The sequence below is a fragment of the Vombatus ursinus genome, unplaced genomic scaffold (assembly GCF_900497805.2).
Source record: "Vombatus ursinus unplaced genomic scaffold, bare-nosed wombat genome assembly UNPS02014808.1, whole genome shotgun sequence".
NCBI classification, from domain to species: Eukaryota; Metazoa; Chordata; class Mammalia; order Diprotodontia; family Vombatidae; genus Vombatus; species Vombatus ursinus.
The window spans coordinates 1,476,533-1,503,906 of record NW_020954586.1 but is presented as its reverse complement, the minus strand read 5'-3'; the positions used below and the strand labels follow the sequence as shown (position 1 = coordinate 1,503,906).

The 27,374-nt window shown below is 45.4% G+C and overlaps 1 protein-coding gene across 1 annotated transcript in view; it reads right to left on the bottom strand.

Annotated features, from left to right (window-relative positions):
- The window catches only part of UBE2F (ubiquitin conjugating enzyme E2 F (putative)), a 90,830-nt gene that overhangs the window by 23,371 nt on the left and 40,085 nt on the right, over nucleotides 1-27,374 (bottom strand). The window contains exons 6-7 of the mRNA XM_027875358.1: nucleotides 19,331-19,401; nucleotides 7,003-7,060 (exon numbers count right to left, since the gene is read on the bottom strand). Coding sequence (XP_027731159.1) covers nucleotides 7,003-7,060; nucleotides 19,331-19,401 — 129 coding nt within the window. The remainder of the gene's footprint in view (nucleotides 1-7,002; nucleotides 7,061-19,330; nucleotides 19,402-27,374) is intronic.

The window sequence follows — 27,374 nt, the reverse complement described above, 5'->3', positions numbered from 1 at the left end:
CTTCTCCAAAAGGTGCAAAATGCAAAGAGAAGGGAAAGAAGTCCAGGAGGAAGCAAAGACACGTAGAGCAGGACTTCTGAAAGCCCCGTGCTGAATTCTATGCTTATAAAAATCAAATGGTATGAAATGGATGGTCACAAGTGCATACACAGTACTGCTGGATGTGTGGGAATGCTCCCTTTCGATGTTTAAGCTCAGAATAAAGAGGAAATCTTCTGAAATCGCTGTGCTTTCCTCAATGAGAATGCTTCCTAGGCCTGGATCCTATTTCCCAGAAGCACTTCTTAAACCTGAACTGAGATTTTTCAGATGCTAATCTAGAGCTAAGAGGTGACTGATCAGAAATGAAAACCCAATTAGTCTCCTTAACATCAGGGAGGATATGGCTGCTCATTTTCTTAATATGGTGAACAGAAAGAAGTCAAGAATGTATCAACCAAATTATATCTTTAACTCTTTCCTATCACCTGCCCGCCGTCATTTCTACGAAAACGTCATCCTTTTAAAAAGGAGTTTAACAGCAAGGTGGTGCCATAGTGCACACGGCACCGGGCCTGGAGTCAGGAAGACTCATCTTCCTGAGTTCAAATCCACCCTCAGACACTACTAGCTGTGTGACCCTGGGCAAGTCACTTAACCCTACTTGCCTCAGTTTCCTCATCTGTAAAATGAGCTGGAGAAGGAAATGGCAAACCACTTCAGTATCTTTGCCAAGAAAACCCCACATGGGGTCATGGAAGAGTTGGATCTGACTAAAAAAATGACTGAATGACAACAACAAATTAACAAGGGATCGACAGAACAGGGCCTCTTGCCGGAAATAAATGGGATAAATGAAGAACATGCATTTGATTATTATCATCAACACAATTACCTACAAGAATGCTAATTTGCAAATATTTTATTACTTGAGGCCACTGAGTCAAAAGTTTAATGAAGAAACCAATAATTGGATCCCAACTAAAAAGCGATCTTGAACACTGCTTTTCACACAGCATTTGCTTATTGTTTGTTAGATTTAGTTCTGACATTTTAATCTTTCCATATATTCTAGGCTAACTGTTTCAAAACCAGTTGTATTATCAAATAATTGGGGAAACGATTTAGATTCCAGGGAGGAAGAAAGCACCTTTCAGGACGCAGCTCATGTTTTCCTCCACCCCTCGTGAATGTATCAATGGCCAGTCTTTTTTTCTTCACGATGCAAGATTGAGACTGAGTGTCCGGGTAGTGGGTGTTAGGCCTCCATTACTCTTTCAGCCTGAAAAAGCAAATTCCCTGTACTGCAAATAACAACGTTTTCACGTACAAAATACCTAAATTACGGAGGCTCAATCCCGCCACAATAAATATTTCCTTCAGGATCTTCAATTTTTCCTTCCATTAATGAGCTACACTTGTGTTGTTCAGTTGTTTAAGCCATGTCTGACTCTTTGTGATCCCATTTGGGGTTTTCCTGACAAAGATAATTTCCTTCTCTAGCTCATTTTATAGATAGAGGAAATGGAGTTAAACAGGGTTAGATGACTTGCCCAGAGTTACATAGCTAGTGTCTGAGGCCACGTTTGAACTCAGGTTTTCCTGACTCCAGACCCAGTACTTTGCACTATGGCACCACCTAGCCACCCACTAGATCTATTACTTGATCTATACTTGGAGCACACTGTCTAGCTCTAAATACTCAAGATAAGTAGTCAATACAAAGAAATTATTTAATTTTACATTCCTCAATGCACTCAACTATTTCTGAGTAAACAGCTTGATAGAGCTCCTTGCAAATACTTTTAAAATTATTTAAGAAACAGAATGAAGAATCTGTCACTCAGGGGCAGAGGAAGGCTACATATTTATGTTTCTTGCAATTATTTTGTATTGGTCGAAATATTACTTTTTATAAAACCAAGAAATAATGTTTTTCCAGAATCCATCATCTTTATGAAGAGTATTAAAGGAGTCTGGGAAACAGGAGGGACTGGAAAAGAAAAAGAAAATCTCCCATTAAGATGAGGGTAATTTTATATCAATTCCATCTGTGCTTTGGGCAAGCTGGTGAACTGGCTCCGTGATGTGGGGAGCTGTAGGAGTATTTCTACAGCTGTGATGTGGGGAGCAATCTAAAGATTCCTGGGCTCACGAGCTGCCACACAAAACTGCCCAGGCTCTGTCTGGGGGCAAACATGCCTACGTTCACAGAGTCAGAGAACCCAGAGCTGGAAGGGACCTCAGTCATGGTCCAGCCTGTACTGTCTCTACACAAGAATCCCGTCTATACTATGACAAGGGGCTGAATAACAAGAAGCCAGTGGACCCAGGCTATGACCAGACTGGATTGGGCCCCAAGGAGCTCATGCAGTCTGCTTCTTCCCTTTCTCTCTTCCTCTATTTCATCACTACAGGTCCACCTGCTCACCACCTAGAGAGAATACGGGTAGTAATGTGCATCTGTCCTCACCCACGTCTGCCACGGTCTCTGTTCCCACTGCTCTACAGAAACTGGTCTCTCCAAGGTCACCAATGATCTTCTAATCAGTCAATGAAGTGGCCTTTTCACAGTTCTCCTTCTCTTTGACCAACCCAACTTGTGTATTGGCTCACAAGAGCTGACCATTCCATTTTCAGTGTGAGCATTTACAGTTCAGAAATCAGCAAACATTACGAACTGGGGCTTGATTTCTTATTTTGATTTCTTATTCTGGTTGTAAAAGGTGTTTCCCAGCTTTCTGCTTCCCTTCTAATCTCGGTTGCATTGGCTTTGTGCAAAAACTTTTTAATTTAACGTAACCAAAATTATCCATTTTGTATTTCATGATGTTCTCTATCTCGTTTGGTCATAAATTCTTCCATTCTCCATAAATTTGACAGGTAAACTATTTCTTGCTCTCCTAGTTTGCTTTGGGTAGTTGCATTTTATCTAAATCATGTACTCATTTTGACTTTATCTTGGTATACAGTGCAAGATGTTGGTCTATGCCTAGTTTCTGCCATTCTTTTCCAGTTTTCCCAGCAGTTTTTGTCAAATAGTGAGTTCTTATCCCAGAAGCTGGGGTCTTGGGGTTTGTCAAACAACATATTACTATAGTCACTGACCACTGTGTCTTGTGTACTTAGCATTCCACTGATCCACCACTCTATTTCTTAGCCAGTATCAAGTAGTTTTGATGATTGCTGCTTTATGATACAATTTCAGATCTGGTACAGCTAGGCCACCTTCCCTTGCATTTCTTTTCATTAGTTTCTCTTGATATTCTGGACCTTTTGTTCTTCCAAATAAGAGGTCAGGTTTCGAGTTGTACAATCTTTGCAACCTAGACAGACGTCACAGGAACCTATTTTGGTTTGTGGAATGAGCTTTCTTAACACAAGAAGCTAAGAGAAAAGAATGACAGAGGTGTTATTTTCAGTGCCCTTTCGATCTCTAAGGTGGCAGAATACTCAAAAGGTTTTATTTTGATAAATGACAGTATTTTTTACCCTGAAACTCCTCTATCAGAGGGGTTTGCACAAAGCGAATTTTCAGTTGGGGAACTGCTTAGAGAAACACAGTAGCAACTTGTGAAAGATAGTATTTCCTTCTCAAGTGGGTAATTATTTTATTTATCAAAATGGGAAGAAGAAAGACATTTGTGTGAGGAACAGACAGTTCTGAGAGGACTTGAGAGAGAAAGCAGCTGCTCAGATAAAGGTGCTTTGAGGGCACAGTGAAAAAGGTCCCTTGGAGACGAGCATACAGACTAACGGTGAAGGCAGCTGGAGGACGCTCTAGCTACACCTGGCTGTCTTGAGCACTTTGAAGTTCAGAGCTGGAAGCTCACAAACAACAACGAGAAAGCCGATGCTAACTATTTCTGTTGTGTATGAGGGAAATGCACATTTGGAGTTTCTGTTAGCTATGGTTACTACCCACAAGGAGGACCTGCCTGGAGACAAGAGAAGCAGACAGAGGGCGACAAAAGTCGTGGAGGTTAGCACCGCCTCTCGCTGAGCCCCGCTGCCTGGAGACAGGCCGGCTCTACCGCGGATGTTGGAGAACTGATCTGATGACGAGCGCGTGGCTGTTTCAAGGAGTTGATGGGAAGAGCACCCGGGCTCGTCTGCCTTGCTCTTTGGCACCATCTACAGGCCAGGAGAAGGGAAAGCCCTCTCAGCCCCTGGAGCAGGCCCGAACGGCTTTATAAGCTTCATCCATTCCAAGCTGGAGGCAAAGGTTTTTCACTGAAAGAATGTAAGCTGACTTTGCACCCCTCGAAGGGAGCAGACCAGGAACGTGTAAAAGATCTGACACAGACACGGACTTAAGATTGTGCTAGAAAAAGCACCCAGTTTGTGGTCAGATAATCTGGGCTTGGAGCCCAGCTCCACTGCCTGGCTTCTCTGGCCTTCAGTTTCCTCCTCTGTGAAATGAGGGGCTTTGGCTAGGGCACGTCCAGCCTTCATTTTAAGAGCTGGTGAACCGTGCACAGCATACAGTCCAATTTCAACATCAAAATGAAAGGACTAAAGAACACGGAAGGACCAATTAGTAAACAAGTGATGATGCAACACGTCAAAGCTAGGTCGAGGCTCAATAAATTAATTTTGGGGCCGTTTCTCTAGGGATTTTTCTTCAACTTGCTTTTCATTCTGTTCTTTCTGCAATGACTAGAGATGAATTAGTATTTTACGCTACTGAAAAATTGGAAAAACCCAGAGAACAGCACTGGCAGAGACCTCAAAGAGGTCACTTGTTTGCTAGGCTCATGAATTTTCCGTTTAAAAAGGAATTCTGAATAAGGAGCTTCCAAATGTGTGGTTTCCTGCGGTCTACAACCCTACTACAACAGTAAAAAGCCATTCTGTCATAACCTTGAAATTAAAAATGGCAACTCAATGATGGGAACCCGACGTACTTGTTCTAAGCAACTGCTCAAGGTGGATCCGGTGAGGCGTTTTCCTCTCTATTTTAGACAAGCTGACATCATTCACAATGAGTTTATGTTAAGCGCAGCACTGCCTGGGAAACTCTATGATGAAACAATTAGAAGAAAAGCAGCCCAAAAACATGAAAGGTCTTCTACTCAGCATACAAATCGATCCTGCTAGCTACAGAAATGGAGGGGCCTTTTATTTTTGGTCCCAGAACCAAATGGTGATAATAACAACAACAATAAAGATAACAACTAGCACGTATATGGTGCTTACTATGTGCCAGGTACTGTGAGAGATACTTTCCAAAGATTATTTCATTTGATCCTTAACAACCCTGGGAGGTAGGTGTTATTATTATCTCCATTTGACAGTTGAGGACACTGAGGCAAACATAGGTAAGGTGACTTGCCCAGGATCACGTGATTAGTGTCTGAGGCTAGACTTGAACTCCAGGCCCAGTGTTTGATCTACTGCACCATCCAGCTGCCTTACAGCTGGAATCACGTATCATCTGTTCTGTGTTCATGGAGCATGGACATGTGATGGACACATCGGGACATCAAAATGTTTCTTACTAAAACTATCTAAATAAGAGAGAATAAACACATATTAAACTCTCCAGGGATGAAGCTAGGTAAACTTGCCATTGAAACCTTTTGGATTCATTCAGAGGCAGTATGGTACAGTGGACAGTGTTAGGTTTGGAGTCAGGAAAACCGGGGTTCGAATCCTACTTCTACTGCTGTGTGTGATCTTGGGAAAGTGACTTAATCTCTCTGGGCCACAGGCAACTCCCTAGGAACTACCTCCTAAAGCCCAGCTGGGCTATGATCTGGGATTTCTCTCACCCTCCAAGAGTCCTTCATCTATCCCTTTTAGAAGTCACTTGTGGAGTGGCCCGGGTGCTACAATTTCTCAGCTGCTTTCAAGGGGAGTCCCTGCACTAAACTGAGGAGGAAGTAGGGCTAGGAGAGGGTACACACCTGGAGACACATGATCTCCCCTGTGCCTGCTTAGTCAATCCCGCCATAATCTACAGACCACGGGGGCAGGCAGACCTTGGTTTCCTGAGTGCTTTTCCCACACAATGGCCCCCCAATAAAGGCTGAGTGACTCATCCCCTTCAGGTTTCCAACCTTTTTTTCAACTAGAAACCAATTCAATAGACATCTATTACACACCTACTCAGTACAAGGCAAAAGGCAGTTCAGAGTAGTAGGTGTGGGGTTGGGCTCGGATGTCAAAGTCTGCCCCATACAGACCATCCTTGGGCCATCCCTCAACGCCTCTCCGGGACTCATCCCCCTGGGTGCAGGGAGTTCACTCTGGGTAAATAAAAGGTGCTCTGCCAGGTTCTTGGAAAAGTGCTAGGCAAGGGGGCATCTAGATGGTGCAGTGGATAGAGCACTGGCCCTGAAGTCAGGAGGACGTAAGTTCAAATCTGGTCTCAGACCAGACACTTGACACTTACTAGCTGTGTGACCCTGGGCAAGTCGCTTAACCCCAATTGCCAAAATAAAAAAAAAAAAAAAGTGCTAGGCAAGGCAGAGTGCCTGCCCCCCCGGAGGGGACAGTCTGGTAGGGGAGGCTGGGCGGGAATACAATATAAAACAGGGTACAGAAGTTCATAGGCAGGTCCAGAGGAGGAAGAGAGCATCTCAGGTGGGGAACTGGGGAAGGCTGAAGACCAGCAGCATCCAGTGAAGAGCTGCTGTCAATCAGCCACCAGCACCCAGGAAGGTAGAAACGGCCCCTGCCCTCCAGAAGCTTATCCTCCAAAGGGGAGACAAGATGCCCAGCAGAACCCATGAGGTACCAAAGACAGAGAGGGCAGCCCGGGGCTTCCCTGAGGGGTAAAGGCCTGGCAGTCTGCTACTAGCTGTGCCTCCCAGACAGGCCACTGGACTCTTCTTGACCACAGAAATGGTCTCCAAGGCTCCTTCCAGCTCCAGGACCACAGCTAGGGGGCTAGGAGGAGACCCTGGTGTAAACTGAGGCAGACGGGAGGCTGTGGGCAGCCACTAGCATGTGGGGTATCTGACTCAGGGCTGCGCCTGACTCGTCACTGTAACACAGGAAATGACAGAGGCTCCATACCTTTAACGTTCTTGTGGGAGCCCATCCAGTGCCGTCGATTGAATGTTCTCTCAGTAAGCTGGAAGAGACAGGAAAACACGCACTGCTTAGTCAGGGTCTGGAGCAGTCTTACCGACACATGGACAGGGCTATCAAGAGTGAATTCATGATACGCTCATTTCAGCATCGAAAGATTTGTGTGGGGTTTTCCTGGTGTGGATACTCTCCTCCCAAGACACAGCTTGCAACCCTTCTACAAACAACCCAGTAAATAGCCCTTCTCCTGAGCCAGAGTCTCTAGGAGCCAGCATCTGGAGAAAAGAGTAGATGGAAACATGTTTTCCCAAGTCTTTTGTTCATGGGTAGTGATCTCGGAAACCTTCTGTAGGAAACACTACTATGACTCCAGGAAGAACACCTGTATCTTAACCATCTGGTCTACTCCTAGGTTCTAAGATGGGCGAAATCTTCATGAATCTACAAAGTTCCATTTTATGATGTGCTTTTTTAAAATAAATTTTTCTACTGGGGGGAGGCTCGGGCCTGCTTCCTCTGCACTGCTGCCTGTCCTGGGGCCATTTTCCCCACGAGCTACAATCCTTAGGAAGAGCTCATGTTTGCGTCTTCTTTCCTTGCCCTCTTCCCGGCTTCCTCAAGGTTTTCCTTCTCTCCCTCTCCCGCTTAGGAGCCTGACACAGGCCGCAGGGGTTCTGCTATAAGAGAAGCCCAGGGCACGGAAGACGACTCATCATGTCACCCTGGCAGGACGCTTGGAATGGTATTTTATGACAAGTTGCTACAACTCTCTTTCCAGGCACCAACTACGCCAGTCATTTACGGAAAGCTGTTCATTTTCTGTTTTGGTCAGAGTAACCGGGGTGCAAAGGATGAATTTACTCTTTCTTTCCATTTCTTTATCATGCAGCAGACACTAGCAGATTGCTGGGAAGTGGCTTTTACCTGAACATTTGTGATAATATCTTAGGTGCTCACAATACCATTGTAAGTATTCTAAATCTAACACAGATCGATCTGGCTGGTTTGTTTGTACTTTTCAGGAGACAAACTGGACAGGAGATTTCCTGAGTCCACCAGGTGGCAGCATCTTTTAGAAATGAAGAAAATGAAAACGACTCTGGCTGTGAGGACAAAACTGAAATCTAACCCTCATCTCTGGTCAGGACACATTCTGGATAAATGAGCTCCCGAAATGTCTCCAGCTGCAAGTGGACTCAGATTCTGGATCTCTGACATTTCTTCTCCTACTATCTCCTCGGATGTTACTTGTTAGCTCTGACGGGGGCAAATGGAAACACAGCATAAATGTGTCTGGAGACAAACCCAGGACCTTGTTACTGTGTGTCAGAGTCAATAAATCTTCAAAGTTGTGTTTACAGCAGTGGAGGTCATGCCTCGGCAGCCCTGTGGTGATGCTGGGCACAGCCCGATGCTCCGTCTGCTGGCACCCCATTCTCCTCCCCTTATTTCTGTCAGATGTTCTGGGTTTCCAGGCTTGCACCTGGTCCTGCAGCCACCCGGCCAAAAGCATCAGAGTGTTGGGGAAGTGTGTTCTTATCACAACTCGATACAGAAGGGCCAACAAAGTCTCCAGGAAGGGGCTGGTATGAAATAGCACAGGCACCCCTCCCCTAACACACACACACACACACACACAAACACACCCCTTCCCACCCCAGGTGTTTCTTGCCCTGTCCTCCCATCCATCTGCCCTAACGCTATCTGACACTTTGCAGGGATCATGACAGCAGCCCACAACTCTCAGGGGTCACCGTGACTGACCCTCCTTTTCTGCTCCCACATTTAAATGGTCAGATCTTTGGTGTCTCTTCATAGAGTGTTGGTAATCCGTCACAACCAGAGGAACTGGCGGGGACAGGAGGCTGGCTCTCAGGCCTCGGGGGCAGGAGGGGGTGGGCACAGCATTCCACAGTTGAGTGAGCACCGATGTGAAGGCAGAGGCCCTGGGCTGGAGCGTGGGCTGTCAAATCTAAGGGGCGTAGGAGGGGACCTCTCGGGCCATGGGCACCTCGAGATCCTGTGACCCCACGAAGGATCCAAAGACTGCCCCCAGCATTTTGGCTGGCCCAAGGCTGATGCACTGATCTGGAAAGTTTTACTGGCGCAAGATGAAGGATACAGTAGACTCTGTCTGCTCCCTTTTTCTCTGCCCCCACAAATCACACCAGAGAATCAATTACTCACAGATTTTAGTCATCCTTGTAATTTTTTATAATCAATTTTTTTTTGCTTGAAAAGGTTTTCAAATAGAGGCAAATAACCTCCTAGAGGCCATGTGTTTTTGGCCTTCAAACACAGCATTTACGGCAAAAGCAGCACTTTCATTATGGAGGAAGGCTAGTCAGTGCAGGAGTGTGAAAGGCTAACAGAAACATGGGCCATGAATCTGCACATAGAGATCCATCCACACAGAAGGAGCCCACCGGGAGAACGGCAACCTGATTTCAAAATGTAACATTATCCAGGTTCTGTTGCACCTTCACTTATTTTGTTAAATACTTCCCAATTACCTTTAACCCGGCTGAGGCTGCACTTGGGAGCACTGCCTCTGATGAGCTACGTGAAGCAGGGAAGGAGCTGGAATCTGGCATCAGAAAGTCCTGAATTCAAGTCCCATCTGTGATATTTATTAGCTTTGAGATCCTTGGCAAGGCAGGGCAGCTATGTGGCTCAGTAGATAGAGCGCCGGGCCTGGAGTATGGAAGACCTGAGTTCAAATCCAGCCTGAGACACTTCCTAGCTGGGTGACCCTGGGCAAGTCATTTCATCCCATTTGCCTCAGTTCCCTCATCTGTAAAATGAGCTGGAGGAAGACATGGTAAACCACTTCAGTACCTTTGCCAAGAAAACCCCACATGGGGTCACGGAGAGCTGGACAGGACTGAAATGACCGAACAACAACCTTGGCGAGGCCTGTAACCTCTAGCATCTCTTGCAGAGCTAAATCTATGACCCTTCGAGCTTGCTTCACTGTCTGGTAATGACAGCCTTTGACATTATGAATGCAAATTACAATAAAAAGTTTACTGCTCAAAGGAGCCACCCTCTCTTTCTGCATTCCTGTGCCCTCTACGCGCTGCCCCAAGCGGGGTGTTTATGGAGGGAGAGTATCTCCTTTCCAGTCCTCCCGACCTTCCAAGGCAGGAAGAGGAATTTCAGGGAACATCAAAATCTGATCTTGAGATGCACGAGCAGACGCCTTAAGAGAGCCCAGGCATACCAGGGCGGAGCTGCCTGGACCAGCACCATTTCACAACTACGTCACTAACATCTGGCTAAACGGTTAAGACATGTTGCTTGTGTCAGAACATCTGGGCTAAAATCCCTCTCACTACAGGCGTGAGTTGGACAGGGCACCTCAGCCCCCTACGTCTCGGACTCCTCAACAGTAAAAACGAGGTGACGCGCACGATCCCTTCGTGCACAGAAAGAACAACACAAAACTACCGTGCTCGTCCAGGTGAGAGGTGTTGAAGGCCGGCCCTGCTGGCTGCTGTGTGACTGGACACCAGGGGCAGCCACGAGAAGGCATTCAGAGACCCAGCTGATCAAACTCGGCCAAGGACACAGATCCCAGGTACTTTAACTTGAAGCTCCACTTCTGAGCTCTATTTGTGGGCCTGGGGGGCGGGGTGCATGGAGCCAAGATGGCGGAGCAAATGCAGTGACTTGCTTGAACTCTCCCCCAAACCCCTTCAAATACCTGTGAAAAAAGACTCTAAACAAATGCTACAGCAGCAGAACCCACAAAAAGACAAAGTGAAACAACTTTCCAGCCCAAGACAACCTGTACGGTTGATTGGAAAGGTCTATGGTGCCAGGTTGGGTCAGAAGCGCAGTTCAGCGTGGGCTCGAAGGCAAAGACCAGGCCTCACTGAACCTGGAGCAGGCCTCAGAGGACTGAATCACAGAAAGTTGTGGCAGTTTCCAGACTTCTCAACCCACAAATGCCAAAGACAACTGAGAAGGTCAGTAGGAAAAGTCTGTTGGACCTGGATGAGAGAGGAGCTCAGTCCGGTACCAGGCCTAGCGCAGCTCTGGGGTGCCGGCTGCTTCCGGAGTTCTTGGCCCACAGATGGAGGGGGAATGGAGTGTCTGATCAGAGGGAGATTATCTGCAGGAATCTCTTTAGTGGTGCAGGATTCTCTTGCTTTGCCTGTCCTAGGATCTGGGTCACAGTCCTGGGTGGTGGTCCTGGGGCGAGGAGGAGTGCTGGCATGGTGGACCTTGTAGTGGTGGTAGAGAGGAAATCCTCCTCACAGTTCCAAGGCAGAAAAGAGTGCCTGTGGTCACTCATAGACCAGAGTACAGGCCAGGAAAGGAGTAAACACCTCGACTTTGATCATAACATCTTGGAAGAACTAAAAATTTACAGGTCCCTAGAAATATCTCTGAAAACAGCTGCACAAAACCCCTAAAGCTTAGGACAGTACATTCTCCACACTGGAAGCAGATCCCTACCTTAACAAAGAGTTTAGAACTCAAGTAATTGACTGGGAATGAACAGGCAGTGGAAAAAGACTCAGACCACAGAATCTTTCTTTGGTGACAAAGAAGATCAAAACATACAACCAGAAGAAGACAACAAAGTCAAAGCTCCTACATCCAAAGCCTCCAAGAAATATATGGATCAGTTCCAGGCCATGGAAGAGCTAAAAAAGGATTTTGAGAAGCAAGTAAGAGAAGTAGAGGAAAAATTGGGAAAAGAAATGAGAGTGATGCAAGAAAATCATGAAAAACTAGTCAACAGCTTGCCAAAGGAGACCCAAAGAAATACTGAAGAAAATAACACCTTAAAAAATAGCCTAACCCAAATGGCAAAAGAGGTCCAAAAAGCCAATGAGGAGAAGAATGCCTTAAAAAGCAAAATTGACCAGATGAAAAAGGAAGTCCAAAAACTCACTGAAGAAAATACTTCCTTAAAAATTAGAATGGAAGGGGCAGTTAGGTGATGCAGTGGATAGAGCTCTGGCCTTGGAGTTAGAAGGACATGAGTTCAAATCCAGTCTCAGACACATGACACTTACTAGCTATGTGACCTTGGGCAAGTCACTTAACCCCAATTGCCTCACCAAAAAAAGCAAAAAAATTTTAAAAAAAATTGAGAGTGGAGCAATTGGAAGCTAGTGATTTTTATAAGAAATCAAGACACTGTGAGACAAAACCAAAAGAATGAAAAAATAGAAGACAATGTGAAATATCTCACTGGAAAAACAACTGACCTGGAAAACAGATGCAGGAGAGATAATTTAAAAATTACTGGACTATCTGAAAGCCACGATCAATAAAAGAGTCTAGACATCATCTTTCAAGAAATCATCGGGGCAGCTAGGTGGCGCACTGGATTGGGGCAGCTAGGTGGCACAGTGGATAGAACACCGGCCCTGGATTCAGGAGCACCTGAGTTCAAATCCGGCCTCAGACACATAACACTTACTAGCTGCGTGACCTTGGGCAAGTCAACCCCATTGCCTAACCAAAAAAAAACCAAAAAAAAAAAAAATTATCAAGGAAAACTGCCCTGATATTCTAGAACCACAGGGTAAAATAGAAATGGAAAGAATCCACCAATCACCTCCCGAAAGAGATCCCCAAAGGAAAACTCCTAGGGATATTATAGCCAAATTCCAGAGTTCCCAGGTCAAGGAGAAAATATTGCAAGCAGCCAGAAAGAAACAATTCAATTTTTGTGGAAACACAATCAGGATAACACAAGATTTAGCAGCTTTTACATTAAGGGACCGGAGGGGTTGGAATATGATATTCTGGAGGGCAAAGGAGATAGGACTACAACCAAGAATCACCTACCCAGAAAAACTGAGTGTAGTCCTTCAGGGTAAAAAATGGTCATTCAATGAAATAGGGGACTTCCAAGCATTCTTGATGAAAAGACCAGAGCTGAATAGAGAATATGACTTTTAAATACAAGACTTAAGAGAAATATGAAGAGGTAAACAGGAAAGAGAAATCATAAGGGACCTATTAAGGTTGAACTGTATGTTCCTGCATGGAAAGATGATATTTGTAACTCATGAGACCTTTGTCAGTATTAGGGTAGTTGGAGGGAAAATTTTATGAGTATTTGTGGGCTTCAGGTCAGAATGCTGAACCCCTAAGGGCTCCCCTTCAAGCTCCTCAAGTCCAATGCCCTAACACCTGGATCTAGCTCTCTCCAGACATTTTTCTCCCCTCCCCATTTACACAGAAATTACATGTTTACAGAAGGGCAGAAAAGTGAGAAGAGAATACCTGTCTGTCACACTGGGGTCTGGTTATGCCATGGGGTGGGACAAGGAGTTGGGGAAGAAAGATTCACTGGGCCAGAAAAAGGGTGTGTACTAGCTCTGATTACAACAACCAGTCATTGTGATTTCTATTATCTGGATAAAACCAAATGTTTTAGGAGAAAACTGCCCTAAAGCTGCTCTCCCAAGGAGCCCAATGATGCCCTGACACCTCAACCTTCTGTGCCTCAGATCAGGCCAGCGGCCTGAGGGCAGACCCACCTAAGGGACCTCTTCTCAACTGAGTGTTCCTTATACCCAGGGGGCATCAGGGAACTGGCTGAGGCTTTAGGAACTGTTTTTAGAACAGAATGGAAGAAATACCTCAATTACTTTAAGACTGGATGAAAATCATACCTGAATTCTTTAGCTCTTTCTAAACCATAAAGGAGGAGGGTCTGCATCTTAATGACTTCCCTTTCCCACATTCTTTCAATGATAGCTCAATTTCTGACACAAAATGCATTTCAACTTCTATCCCAGCAGAGCTCAGAATTCATTTCATCCCCAGAAAGAAAGCATGAAAAATAGCTGTCACCATGATTTGTCAAATAACAGGGAAGTAAATTGTGCCTCATTATCTAATCGGATCCCCCTCCCTGGAAGCTGAATAGAAAGGAGATAATTTCTACTGGGTGTCTAGTATGATGTCAATTTATCAGGCATCATCTGACATTCAACTGGATGTCAAGCACACAAGAGTCTTAAAGAAATTTGGTCACAAAGACTGGGTTCTAGTGCTCTTGGGACAATTTTGGAAACAGGCTATTTAAAATTCGGCGTCACAAATCTGAGAGCTTTCTGAAATATAGAATAAATACATTTTCATTCACTTGTTAATGGAATAGCCCCTGGGATCATCCATGACGATGACCTAGCAATGCTGCGACTAGCAGGCTTTTGTGGAAAGCTCAGGCTAGCCCTCGTTCTCCAGGTCACAGAGAAATGGTGTCCATTGCTGGGTTAACAGGCAACACCCCAAAGAAGGCTGGTCAGCTCCATCACTGGAGACTAACCATGATGCTTTTGCAACATATCTGGCTGTGAGTGGGGAGGGCAGAGATAACTTACAATACACCTAAGTAAAATTAAGTCACAGAATCAGAGCTAGGAAAAACCTTGGAAGGCTCCTACTCTAAACATGTGTGAATGTTGACTGAGTATAAATCTTGATTCTCTGAAGCATTTGCTGAAACTAGGAGCCCTGACGAAAGAATATTACACAAATCAATCAATCAACAGCGCTCCCCTTCCCTTTAATGTCCTTGGGACAAATTTAAAACAAACTCTAAAATGAAAGAATCCCATTTAAAATGGAACAATAATTCTTATCTCTGATACTTTCAAAGATCTGTGAATTAAGTCATCAGTGTAGGTAGTCCACTCACACATACACATCACGGCCCCTTCTTCTCCCCTCTTTCTGGCACCACACAACCACTGGCTACACTTTCCCAGGAATCCTCCACGGAGGATCTCCCCAACACACCTCAGTCCATCCACTTTTCCTTCCCTCACTGGTCCATCCTTTGCACTCATTCTCGCTACAAGACCTGCCCCACCTCCTTCTCTGTTCCAGCCCTTCCTGATAATGACTTCATGCCCCTCCATGGGCTGGATGAAGCCCGGGGCACACTGGGCCATTCCACTGCTCTTTGGGTTATTCAGATCTCTTCCAGAGCTGTGGGGAGCATTCTAGGGCTTGACATCACACACATAATGTCAGTGGGCAAACACCAGGATTAAGGAGATGCGATTTTACAGCAAAGGGCACTTTCACATCACTGAAAGGGTGGTACAAGTTCTCAAATGCCATACAGCCCAATATTTTTCTTCTATACAATTATATTATTTTTAGAACCAAGAATAATAAAATCTTGACTAAGAAAATTAAAATATTCAAGCTCTCAGTTTGGGGTAGAACTTCTTCATTCATGAATTATGACTTTAAAAAGATTTCAAAATGGGAAAACAAGGGCCATTTTCCGATATGAATTACTAAGCTTGCTGCCTGAGATATGACAACTATAATATTGTCCCTGGAACGTGAGTGAAGATTTCAGTTACTGCTCATCTGTCCTTGTGGATGGCTCAAGGGCAAAGGCCCAGGTCTCGAATAGATTTTGTCACTTTGTGGACGATCCTGCCTAGCAGAGAGAGCTCCATAAACCTGCAAAATTCAGGCATTTTCCTCATAACTGAAAGAAACCAACCAACCAACCAACCAACCAGAGATGATAGATTCTGGGGCAGATTCGGAGCCAATCTTTCCCTGCTCCTGGGTGGCTCAAAAGTTCCAAAAATTCTCTTAGCTGTCATCCACTGAAGGAATGTTTTCTAATTGCACTTAGTGTCTGATTACTAATTAATTAGAGGTTGAGGCCAAAAAAGATTTCTGATCTGTTCTTTTAATTGAGTGGCTACCACATTAACTCAGGCAGGGAATCCCAGGAGCAGTTATCACCAGGCGTGCGTCCAGGACCAGCACCAGGGACTCGGGAGCAGGATCAGACGAGAGAAGGGTGCACAGATGAGAGATACTACGAAAGTAGAAATGACAGGAGTGAATGACTGACTGAGCCTGGGAGGCTGAAAGGAGGATGGTGGTGCCCTCGAAAGTAAATTAGGAGCTCAGGGGGAGGGAAGGTTAGGGGAAAAGATAACAAGTTCAGTTTGGGACATGTTGAGTTTATGATTTCTACAGCACATCTGGTTCAAGATGTTTACCGGGCAGCTGGAATTACGAGACGGGAGGTCGGGAGAGAGGCTAGGGCTGGACAAGCAGATCAGACCGCCATCTGCACGAAGATGGTAACTGAACTCAAGGGAGCTGCTAAGGCCACCAAGTGAAACAGTGCAGAGGAAGAAAAGAAGAAGGTTCCAGATGGAGCACTGGGGACCTCCACGGTTATCAGGTGTGATGTGGGTGAAGCCCTTCAACAGGGACAGAGAAGGAACAGTCAGAGAAGTAGGAGGAGAACCAAGAGAGAGACCTGACACAAGAACGTAGAGAGAAGAAAGCCTCGAGAAGAAGAGGAGGATCAATGGGTCAAGGATGAGGACTGAGAAAAGGTCACTGGATCCGGCAACTAACAGATCAACTCTAGCAAGGCCCTGAGAAGCAGGCGTCACGTAGGTGCTCAGCAGCACCACCGGATCCAGAGGCAGGCTCCATGCCAAGCCCCTCGACAAGCCTCTGCTTGAAGGCCTCTAAGGAGGGGAACCCACCACCACAGAGGCAGTGGGGGGGATGCATTCGAGGAGGGAAATACCGATGTGAAGGATGCTCCCAGCCTCCTGATGAGGAAACTGAGGCTCATGGAGATGAGTGGCTTGCCCAGGGTCACACGGCTCACATGTGCTGAAGATACTGATGTGTTTTTGTCCCACACTAGGTGGCGCAGTGGGCAGAGCACTGGTCTCCAAGTCTGAAAAACCTGAGTTCAAATTTCTTCTTGGACATTTACCAGCTGGATGACCCTGGTCACTTCACCGCTCTATGACTTGGTTTTCTTATCCATAAAATGGGAATAACAATAGCACACACCTCACAGGACTGACGTGGGGACCTTGAAGAGCTACACAAATGCTACTGTCATTATTACTATGGCCTCGTGGTCTTGGTGTTTCTGAGACGCTTCCCTTTGATCTCAGAGAAACAATTTCCACATTCTAAAGTGTTCTTTTTCTAACCACGACATAGGAAATTGCTTTCTCCCTCTCCACCACAAACACTAATACACCAATATCCTGGCACAGAGATATGGGCAGACTAATACCCAAATCAACCAGGACTATTTGTAACAACTGTTAAGTCCAACAAGAATCAAAGGAAACGGGTGTCAATCCACAAATATTTACTAAGTGCCTGCTATGAGTCAGGCACTGTTCTAGGCACTGAGGATAGAAATACAAAGGTGAACTGGTCCCTGCTCTCCAGAAGCTTCCACTCTATGGTATGAATCCTAACCAGGCGTAATCCTCAGTCAGAATTTGTTTTTGTACAGAGGAATCTGAATCCTTCAGGACACCAAAACAATGGGCTGTGAAGGACTCCACAAAAACCCAACAACTTCCACAATATCTGCTGAGGCCGAGTTGCCGTCATGCCATCCGACTGGGTCTATCACAGTCCCACCCACCTGATGTTGGCATGATGTTCATGCACTAAGAGGATCCTTGTTTAGCAAAGAAGGCTCAGCATGGGCTCCTCAGTTTCTTAACTTAGGGACTCAATGATCTCAGGTTCCTTTCCACCTCTAAAACTATGAAGTCATCATCGCACGCACACTAACTGAGACTAAGTCCAAAACGGATTTCTGGCTAAAGAGAACATTCCAGTGCCCAGCAGTCTAGTTAACTGAGATTTTAGTCAAGTCACATGTAAAAAATTACTTCTCTTGTTTTGGGGGTTTTCAGAAGCTTTTAAAGAAGCTAGTTGATCAACCAGTCAACAAACATTTCTTAAGCATTCCCAATGTGCCAAGCATTTTGCTAAGCACAGGGGTACGAGGAAAAGGCAAAGACAGCCCCTGCCAACAAAGAGCTTACGTTCCAGTGGGGGGAGGGAATAAAATGTATATAGATACATACAAGCTTCACAGATGGTAGTTCTAAAATAAGCTTATGTGGGAAGGTATCAACAGTTAGCATGACCAGGAAAGGCTTCCTGCAGAAGGTGTCTTGTGAGCTGAGTCTTAAAGGAAGCTGGGAAATGAAGAGCTGAGGTGAGGAGGGACAGACAATCCAAAGGCACAGAGATGGGCAACGGAGCTTTGTGGGTACAGGAAATGGCAAGAAGGTCGTTGGAGTCCACGGAGGGGAGGACAGCACAAGAAGACTGGACAGGTAGGAAAGGGAGAGCTCCTGAAGAACTTAAAATGCCAAACAGAAGGTTTCTATTTGTTGTTAGAGATAAGAGAGAGCCCCTGGGATTTAGGAAAATCACACTGGCACTTGAGCAGAGCATGGCGTGGAATGGGGAAGGACCTGAAGCAGAAAGCCCCAGGGGAAGGCTACTGTAGTAGTCGAGGCAAACAGTGATGAAGGCCTGGCCTAGAATGGCAGCTGCCCGAGTGGAGAGAAAGGAGAGAGTCTGGAAAGGAAGTGAATGGATGTGAGTAGGAACAGAAGAGCTGTCCACAAGGAGGTAACTACCAGGCAATTCAAACTGTCACACGACCCTCCTCGGACCGAGAACCTGCCTCCCTGTAACATCCACAACAAAAAGTAGAATTTTTCACCAAAGCCACGTATAGGATCTGAGCTTACATCGACAGTGAGGAGAACCACGGCTCGGAATAGAAAGATAGGGAGCGTGTGTGTTTGCCACTCTGCTTTAGACAGACAAGAAGAAGCATGAGGGTACTTGGTGTTTAGGGAGGAGACTGGAGCTCCAAGGAAGGGAAGGAAGGATACACAAACTTTGTATGTTTTGCCACTTTTGACAAATGCCCTCCCCGCCCCCCCCCCCACACACAGTGGCCCCTGACACATGCTACTGAATGAATTCTCTTCTACGCTGCCAAGGTCATCTTCCATTGATATTTATGGCATTGCCAAAGTCATAAGCTATTCTTACGGCAGATGACCACAGGCCATGGGAAATTAAGTTCAGATGTTTCAGTTGTGCCAACTCTTTGTGACTCCATTTTGGGGTTTTCTTGGCAGAGATACTAGAGTAGTTTGCCATTACTTTCTCCAGGTCATTTTACAGATGAGGAACTGAGGCTAACAGGGTTAAATGACTTGCCTAGGGCCACAGTGCCAGGGTGGTGCAATATTTCCTTCTAAGCTGTGTCTTAATAGCTTAGACACAGTTTAAGTGTCTAAGGCCAGATTTGAACTCATGAAGACACGTATTTCTGATTCCAAACCTAGTGCACTATCCCTTAGCCACCTAGCTGCCCATAGGCCATAGACCTGATAATAAAAAACCTCAATTATAAATTCCTCAAAAATATAGAGAGGAATTTTCTTTCTTTTTTTCTTGGGGGATAGGGTACAGAGAAGGTAGTGAAACTTACCTCAGACAGATTTCCCCCATCTCCGTGATGTTAGGATGCCAGATTCTAGTCAAACATTTTACTTTGGGAGGCTGCAAAACAGAGAGAGGTTACAATGGCATTCTCAAGCAGACAAAGTCATTGTGACGATATAATCTTGGCTATATTATTGTTAGAGACTTTCACCAACACTCTTCTTTGTTTTCAGCTCAACAGATCAAGCCCTTCTCCAAATCTGAAATCCAAACCTTCTATGCAAAGTACAACCGTCTTTAAACACAGCATCTACTGCTGCTATTTTTACTAGGAAAGGTTTCCATAACCTATAAGCTAAATGGTTATTTGAATCTAATAGCAACCTTTAACTAAATCCTCCAATGAAAGGGCAATAAAAGGGCCTCAGTTTCCCCAGCTGTAAAACACTGGAGTTTGATTAGACAAAGATGAAGTTCCTATCCAATATTCTAGGACTCTAGGCCTCTGAACTCCATGAATTACAGCTGGAAATAAGTGATAGTGTCCTTAAACGAGATGGGATCTGGGATGGTGGAAGCATGGCTAGACAACAGTGCCCATGAAAAAATGGAGGGATTGAGTAGACTGTGAGTCAGTATGAGTCAACAATGAGTCAGCAGCAGTGTGACTTGGAAGCCCCCAAAACTAAGAGAACGTCAATGAAGAGAGACAGAGCATCTTCACCAAAGCTCGGAGCTCCGTTCTGGACCCGACACTCAGAAATGATTTGGACAACCTGGAGGGGAAAGTCCTGGGTTGGACTCCAGGCCCCACAAAAAGGATCTCAAGAAATTGAGGCTATTTAGCTGGAAGAGGAGGTTGGGGGTGAGGGGCAGGAAGGGTGAGGAGCAGTCAGGGTCTTCAAGGATTTGAGGAGGGGTACGACCTCCGACTTTTCTTGTCCCCACAGGGCCCAATCAGGAGAAATGGATAGAGGCTGCGGGGGCCAGACGAACCCTGGGTCAGGCATGGGCTGGCAACGTGAACCTCAAAGTCTTCTCAATTGCAGAATCTATGGTTCTATGTGACTGTGGCAACACTTCAGTGTGAATGAGCTTTGGTTAAAGCCAATCAACAACGGTGAAAGAGATCAGATCCCTCCCTAGGGTGGGGTATAACACCATCACAGATTTAGAGCTGGAAGGACCAAAGGGGTCATCTAGTTTGACCCTCTCATTTTAAAGCTTAGGAACAGAGGCCCACAGGCATTAAATGATTTGCCAAAGGTCACAAGGGAATTGGGAGCAGAGCCAGATTTGAACCAGACTCCTCTGACTCCAAACTTGAGGGTCTTTCCATTGGGCCATATGAGCCCAGTGAAAGAGGAAAGAGGACAGAATAGTAGAGGTTGCTGGCACCTGAAAAGGGGAGGACGACTCCTCTCCTAGAAGAGAACAAGGTAAGTAAAGACCAAAGAAGACAGATTCCACAGTTTGCCAAGGGCTGGCAGGCTGCCACAAAGAGAAGCTAGGGCCAGAGACATCTTCTCATCTACAAACAGGGACGATTCCATCTCAAGATTTATGAGGTTTGTTTTTTCAGTAGGACTAGTTTCCTATAAAGGGAATTGGTTTCCTAGAGATTTATTGGCTGCAGCATATCTACACCCTGTATTTAAGAAGGAAGGAAAGCCAAACAGCACCTTAGAAGAAGTTCTATCCAAAAAAAAAAAAAGCTAAATAAAATTTAAGAAGATTTGGTATTTAGAGAGTATTTGGATTAAGTTAGTGGGAAATGTATTTAAGTAGAAACCCTCCTTCCCTGCTAGATAAGTGAGATCTCAATTAATCACAATTTGGATGCTAAAAATAAAAAAATTAGGTAACACTAAATTTTTATTTTTAGAGGTATCTAAGAGTCAGCATGAAATAATTTAAGATTATATAAAATCAATGAACAAGTGTTTATTATTATTATTGTTATTATTATTATTAATAATTTTTTTAAAGGCAATTGGGGTTAAGTGACTTGCCCAGGGTCACACAGCTAGTAAGTGTCAAGTGTTTGGTCTGAGGCCAAATTTGAACTCAGGTCCTCCTTCCACTGTTCCCCCTAGCTGCCCCAACAAGTATTTATTATCACAAGCACTAGGAATTAAAAAAAAAGAAACAGTCACTGCCCTCAGTGAGCATTACATTCTATACGAATGTGTATGTATACTTCCACACAAAATATGGTACCAAATATATACAAACTAAATACAAAGTCACCTGGGGGAGGGGATGAGACCAGCAGCAAAACTGAATATGGTATAGGCCACGCCACATAGAGGTAATTTGATTAATCTTTTCCTGGAATGATTTTCAAGGTTATCATATAGGATTCAAAAGAGGAGGAAAAAAAAAAAAGAAAGGCCTCGGCATATGTCTTAGATCCGTGGAACCATTCTTCTATGACACCTTCACAAAAAGAAATTGGTTTTTCAGTAAGAATGGAAACAGATAACCTTATGGACAGATGGCCTTAAAATCTCTAATGGAACATTCCACTGAAAGTCTAAAAAATCAGGAGAAGTTTATCAATCTGAATTTTAATATGTCTAGAAAAACTTGGCTGGGGTCAGGCCTACTTGGAAACTTTTTCCTTTTAAACTGCAGAAATCTTTCAGTAGAGAGAAGAAAATACTGAAGTAGGCCGGCAAGAAGAAGAGTCAGTTTGCGTTCCACAGAACGAGGCACGAGCGAGCTGGCTCAGCACGGCCCGCCTCCACTCCTGGACTCCATTCTGTCTTGACCAGACTATGGCCTAAGCACAAGCAAGCAGCGCAGGCTGCAGGCAGTTTGAACGCTGTTCTCCTTCTTCTTTTAAAGAGGCACAGTCGAGAGTGCCAACAAAAAGGCCTGCCTGTGGCCGTCTGAGTCTAGCAGCATTTAGAGTGTCCGCTCTCTCTCAATCAGCCAAAGCAGCTGCCATATTAGTAAGTAGAACAGCGCACATTTAAACCCCTTTTTAAACAACTCTGTGTGATGCAAGTTTGTTTATCCCCATTCTACACAGGAAGAAACTGAGGCTCCCAGAGCTGAAGTGACTGGACTGCAGCTGCACAGCCTGGCACAACAGAAAGGACACCAATGTGGTGTGAGAAGACTGAGGTCCAAACCCACCCTGATTACCACCTGTGGGGCTCTGAGCAAGTCATTTCCCTTCCTGAGCTCCGCTTCCTCATCTGTAAATGAAAAAGCTGGCCTAGTTGGCTGCTGAAGTGCCCTCCCTTCTAGACCATGTCATCGAGCGGGTCTGATGCCCAAGAATCAGGCTGGTCTAACACAAAGTACTGGATTTCTGGGCAGAAGAGATCTAGGTTTGAACATCGACTCTGACCTTAAGCAAGGCCAAGGCCCCACTCTGGGCCTGTTAAACACTTGTCATACCTGCTTCACAGCATTGTTTTTAATTTGATAAAAATACCCATTATCAGTTCCTGCCATGTAAAACCAGGAGGTCAAAGCCAAGAGCCAAATCTATGATTACAAGCGACAGCCATCTTATTTCCTTCTAAGGTCTATACAATTAAGTCAATGGAACCAAAGTCATGTTCTAAAGGCTGATCCTCTCCCATGTTACTCCATTCTGATGAGTTCTCTAGTTCAGGCCTTGATCCCATCCTCTCTGGGCCACTGCGCCCGCGCCCCTCCCCCCCACTACCCTGACTCTAATATTCAATCTCTCAGAGTCGACTGGTTCCATCCTTGCTGACTACAGATCCATCCCATGTCTCTCTCTGCTCAAAATTTTTTTCAAGGCCCTAAGCAGACCCTCAAGTTAGCATACTATAATGTCTCTTCAATTATCAGTCAAAAGTCTTAGGAAAATTTTTATCTTTACAGTGTTGTCCCGATTTATGCCAGTCCTGGTTCTGATCACTTCACTTTGCATCCGTTCATCCAAGTCTTCCCAGGTTTCTCTGAAGTTTTAGACCAGGATTTTCCGTTACTCCCCAATTAAGGGATGCTTCCTTAGTTCTCTAGTTCTGGCTGCCACAAAAAGAATCAGTGTAAACATTTTTGTAACTATACCCTTTTCCTTTATCTCTTTGGGTCCAGGCCTAGAAAAAGTGTAAGTGGTTCAAAGGGTATGCAAAGTTTAGTGATTTGGGAGCAAAGTTCTAATATATTTTCCAGAATGGCTGGACCAATTCATAGCTATACTGCAGTACCCCCAGGGGCTGGTTTTTCCATAGCCCCTCCCACATCTATGGGATCTTACAGGTGTGACATCAGACTTAAGAGGTGCTTTAATTAGCATTTCTCTGTGAGTGATTTGGAGCATTTTTTCTTATGGTTGTTAAGTTGGATTCCTTGCACTTGAGGAATCTAATAAAAGCTTGTTGAATTAAATTTAGTCAGTGAGAATTTCCCATTTTGTTCCAATACTCTTTGGGAAACAGGTTATTTGGAGGTAGCTAGGGGGCACAGTGAATAGAGCTCTGGGCCTGGAGCTGGGAAGACTGAGTTCAAACCTGGCTTTAGACACTTACTAGCTGTGTGACTCTGGGCAAGTCATTTAATCCCTGCCTCAGTTTCCTCAAGTGTAAAATGGGGAAAATAATAGCACCTTTTCTCCCAGGGTTGTTGTGAGGACCAGATGAGATAATATTTTAAAAGCACTGAGCACAGTGCTTGACACATAGCAGGTGCTTAATAAATGCTGGTTTCCTTGAGATGGATTTTTCCAGGGCATCAAGTTGAATCGTTATAATTACAGAATTTAGTTTTGTTGTTATTATTTTAAATTCTTTTCAAGAAGACTATTACGTAAATCTGTAACTTAAGTCTGGTAGAATAAAAATATATACTTCACTGTGAGATGGATTTCCTCTATAGCGAAAGACATTTTATATACTTAAAGAACCTCAAGAGTCGTGTAGATGTGACAGTGGACATTTCTGGAGAACTTCATCAAGTTTCCACTATCTCTTTTGATCTTCCAATCATGTCCCTGGAGTAAATGCTACAGGTTTTCCTAAGCTCGTTTTACAGATGAAGAAACTGAGGCTGAGAGATGGAGTGAATCCCTCATGGGCTGTGTGGGATTCTGACTCAGATCCTTCCTGACTCTAAGCCTGGGACGAGCCTTTCATAAAGCCAGAGCCTCCCTGCCTGAGGCGGCAGTAATTTTAACTGAGATCTTTGGGTTTAATCATGAGGCCCTGTGGTTAAAAGCAAGTTGTGTTTTGTCAAAAACTGAGTAACTGAGAAGAAGGTGAGAACTCAAGAGCAAAACAGAAACTCAGTGATTGCACTGGCACCAGGCTAAGGACGAGGTATGAATCATGTAATAGCTAGGCACTGTCTGGGGTGCAGTGCAAAGCTTTGAGAAAATAAAGCAATAATAAAGCTAACATTTACATATCCCATGCTAGACACAGTGGGAAGAGCTTTAAAATACTGTCACGTTTGATCTTCACTACAAAGCTGGGAGGTAGGTGCTGTTATTATTATTCCCATTTTAGAGATGAGGAAACTAAGGCAAACAGGGTTGAGTGACTTGCCCAGAATTAAACAGCTAGTAAATATCTGTGGCTGCATCTGAACTCAGGCCTTGCTGAGCTCTATCCACTCTATCCACTGCCCCTCACATTGTGCCTTTGCTAGGCCCCAGGGACTGGTGGGGATGCGAAATTCAACAAACAAAACAATCTCTGTTGCCAGAAGTTTACATTCTAACAGGGAAGACAACAAGGACCCATCTAGATGTGCATGCATGTATGTGTATATACACATACCCACAAATACAACAAAGAGCATAAATACAAACAAGCCCAGAGGTGTCAAACACGATGTAGTCTGACAGCAGTTGTGGGGATTTTAGGAAAGTCCTCTTAAAATCCAGGACACAGAGATGAGGAGAGAGGCAAAGGCAATGAGGCCCGAGATGGAACGTTGTGGCGGAGGAGCAGAGAGAAGACCAGGATGGGCAGAGTGCAGAGTAAGGGAGGGGCAGCATCACCCACGGAGGCTGGAGCGGCAGAGGCTGCGGCAAAGTTGGCAAGGGAAACAACAAGCAAACAGAGGAGCTCCTGTTTGGCTCCAGAGGCAACAAGAAGCCAGCAGAATTTGGTAGAGCAGTGACGTGGTCAGATCTCCCCCAAGGACGATCACAACGGACTGGAGAGGGGCAGGGGGAGACGAGGCGCAGAGAGCAGGTAATCAAGGCCAAAGTTCTCTTCAGCTTTAGATCTGTGATCCTTCTGTTTGGAGGAAATGTGGAGGGGGAGAGAAGACGGGTGGGAGAAGGTGGGAGGCAGTTGTCAGTTTTACAGCCTTTTGTCTCCTGCTCTGTAAGGAAAAGAAATGACCTTAGAATGGGAAGCATGGGAAGCGAACAACGGTGGAAGAAGAGTGGAAAGGGAAGAGGAAGAAGCGTTTATTAAGTGCCCCCTACGTGCCAGCCACTGTGCCAAGCGCCAGGGGTACAAAAGGCCAAAAACCAGTCCCTGCTCTCCAGGAGCTCGCCATCTAATGGGGGAGACAACACGCAGAACACACACACCGTCGACACACGGAAGACGAAGGAAATACTGACCGGAGGGAAGGCTCTGGACTGCAGGGGGCTGAGAAAAGGCTGGGTCTCGGGGTAGCTGGGGCAGAGGTGGGGAGGGAGAGGAAACATCCTCGGGGTCTTCCATAGAGGTAACTTGGATTCAAGTTAAGATTCAGGTTGATGACTACTAAAAAAGGTATGGTTTATTTTTAAGTTTTGCCTAAAACAATGATCTGCCTTTTGTCAAACTGAGCAGCTTGCTTATGATAATTTGGACACTGATAGTCCCACAGCAAAGAGAAAACCCAATCCCCTCGCCACTGTTTCAAGCTCCTCCTACAGTCTGACGCTCATTAGGGAGCAAATCTAATCTAATGTCCTCTAGTTAGAGATGAGGAGGCCAGAAAGGTTCAGTGCCTCCGTTAAAGACAAGGGAGGAAGGAGCAGAGTTAATGGGACCCTGGCCCTCCCACTTTCCACTGCATTCCTGCCTCTGGGAGGCCATCTTCCCTGGTCACACCGGTGGCAATTCAGTGGCAAGCCAGGATTGAATGCCAGAGCCTTTGACCGCGCTGTTTCCTACCCCAGCCAACAACCAGCTAACTGCATCTCCTACCTGAAACACACTTGAACCACTCAGGCCTCTCGGGGAGGCCATGAGCTCCAGGCACATTGCTGCACCTTTTCACCGCACCCCTCAATTGCAGACACAGGATCTATAGACCAGGGGAAAGAATGTTTACTCCCCACCATCCCCTAAAATGTTCTGAGTGGTATATAACGTAAGAAGAGGAGACTGCTGACAAGATGGCCGGCACACAACTGGGCACAAAGAGTCAACCCCGAAGTATGGGACGGGAGGGAGACGTCAGGAGCAAACGGCTTCTGAGTCCAACCGGAAGGATCCACAATGTCTGGTTTTGCCAGCACAGGAGTCGCCACAGTCTCGAGGCTACGGTCAGCACTCCAATCTCCCGCCCTCCCAGGCAATGCTGAGCATCCCCAGAGGATTATTTCCAACAACAGCTAGTGAACATCTGCTGCTGAATTTTAAAAGGCTGTCACCTGTCAGACCAATCGTGTCTATGACTGTAAATCTGACAAACTCTGTTATACATCCAAGGCGAACAACTACCCTTGTTTCAATGGAATCCGCCTCTCATGTTGTATTCATCAGTCAAATGTGGTATGTTAAATAGCCCCAAATCCATTAATCGACCCTACATTGCCGCTTAATGACTCTCCTGCCCACATTCCATACCTTGCTCTGACTAGCTGACACCCCAAGATTCTTTCGTTTGGAAGGGGCACTGTCGGGGTGGCTCTGGCTTAGCAGAGAGAACAGCTGGACTCTTCACTTGTTTAAATTCTCCCCATTTTCATATAAGAACAGGATGGCTGAGGCAGGGAATGGACAGTGCCTGGGGGACAGCCCTAGAGTCGGGAAGCTCTGGGCCCAAGGTCTGCCTCTGACCCACACAGGCACGTGACCATGGCCTTGCCATTTAATCTCTGCCCCAGGAAACTCTCTAAGACTATGGAGTTTCAGGGCAGGGGCTGATCTACA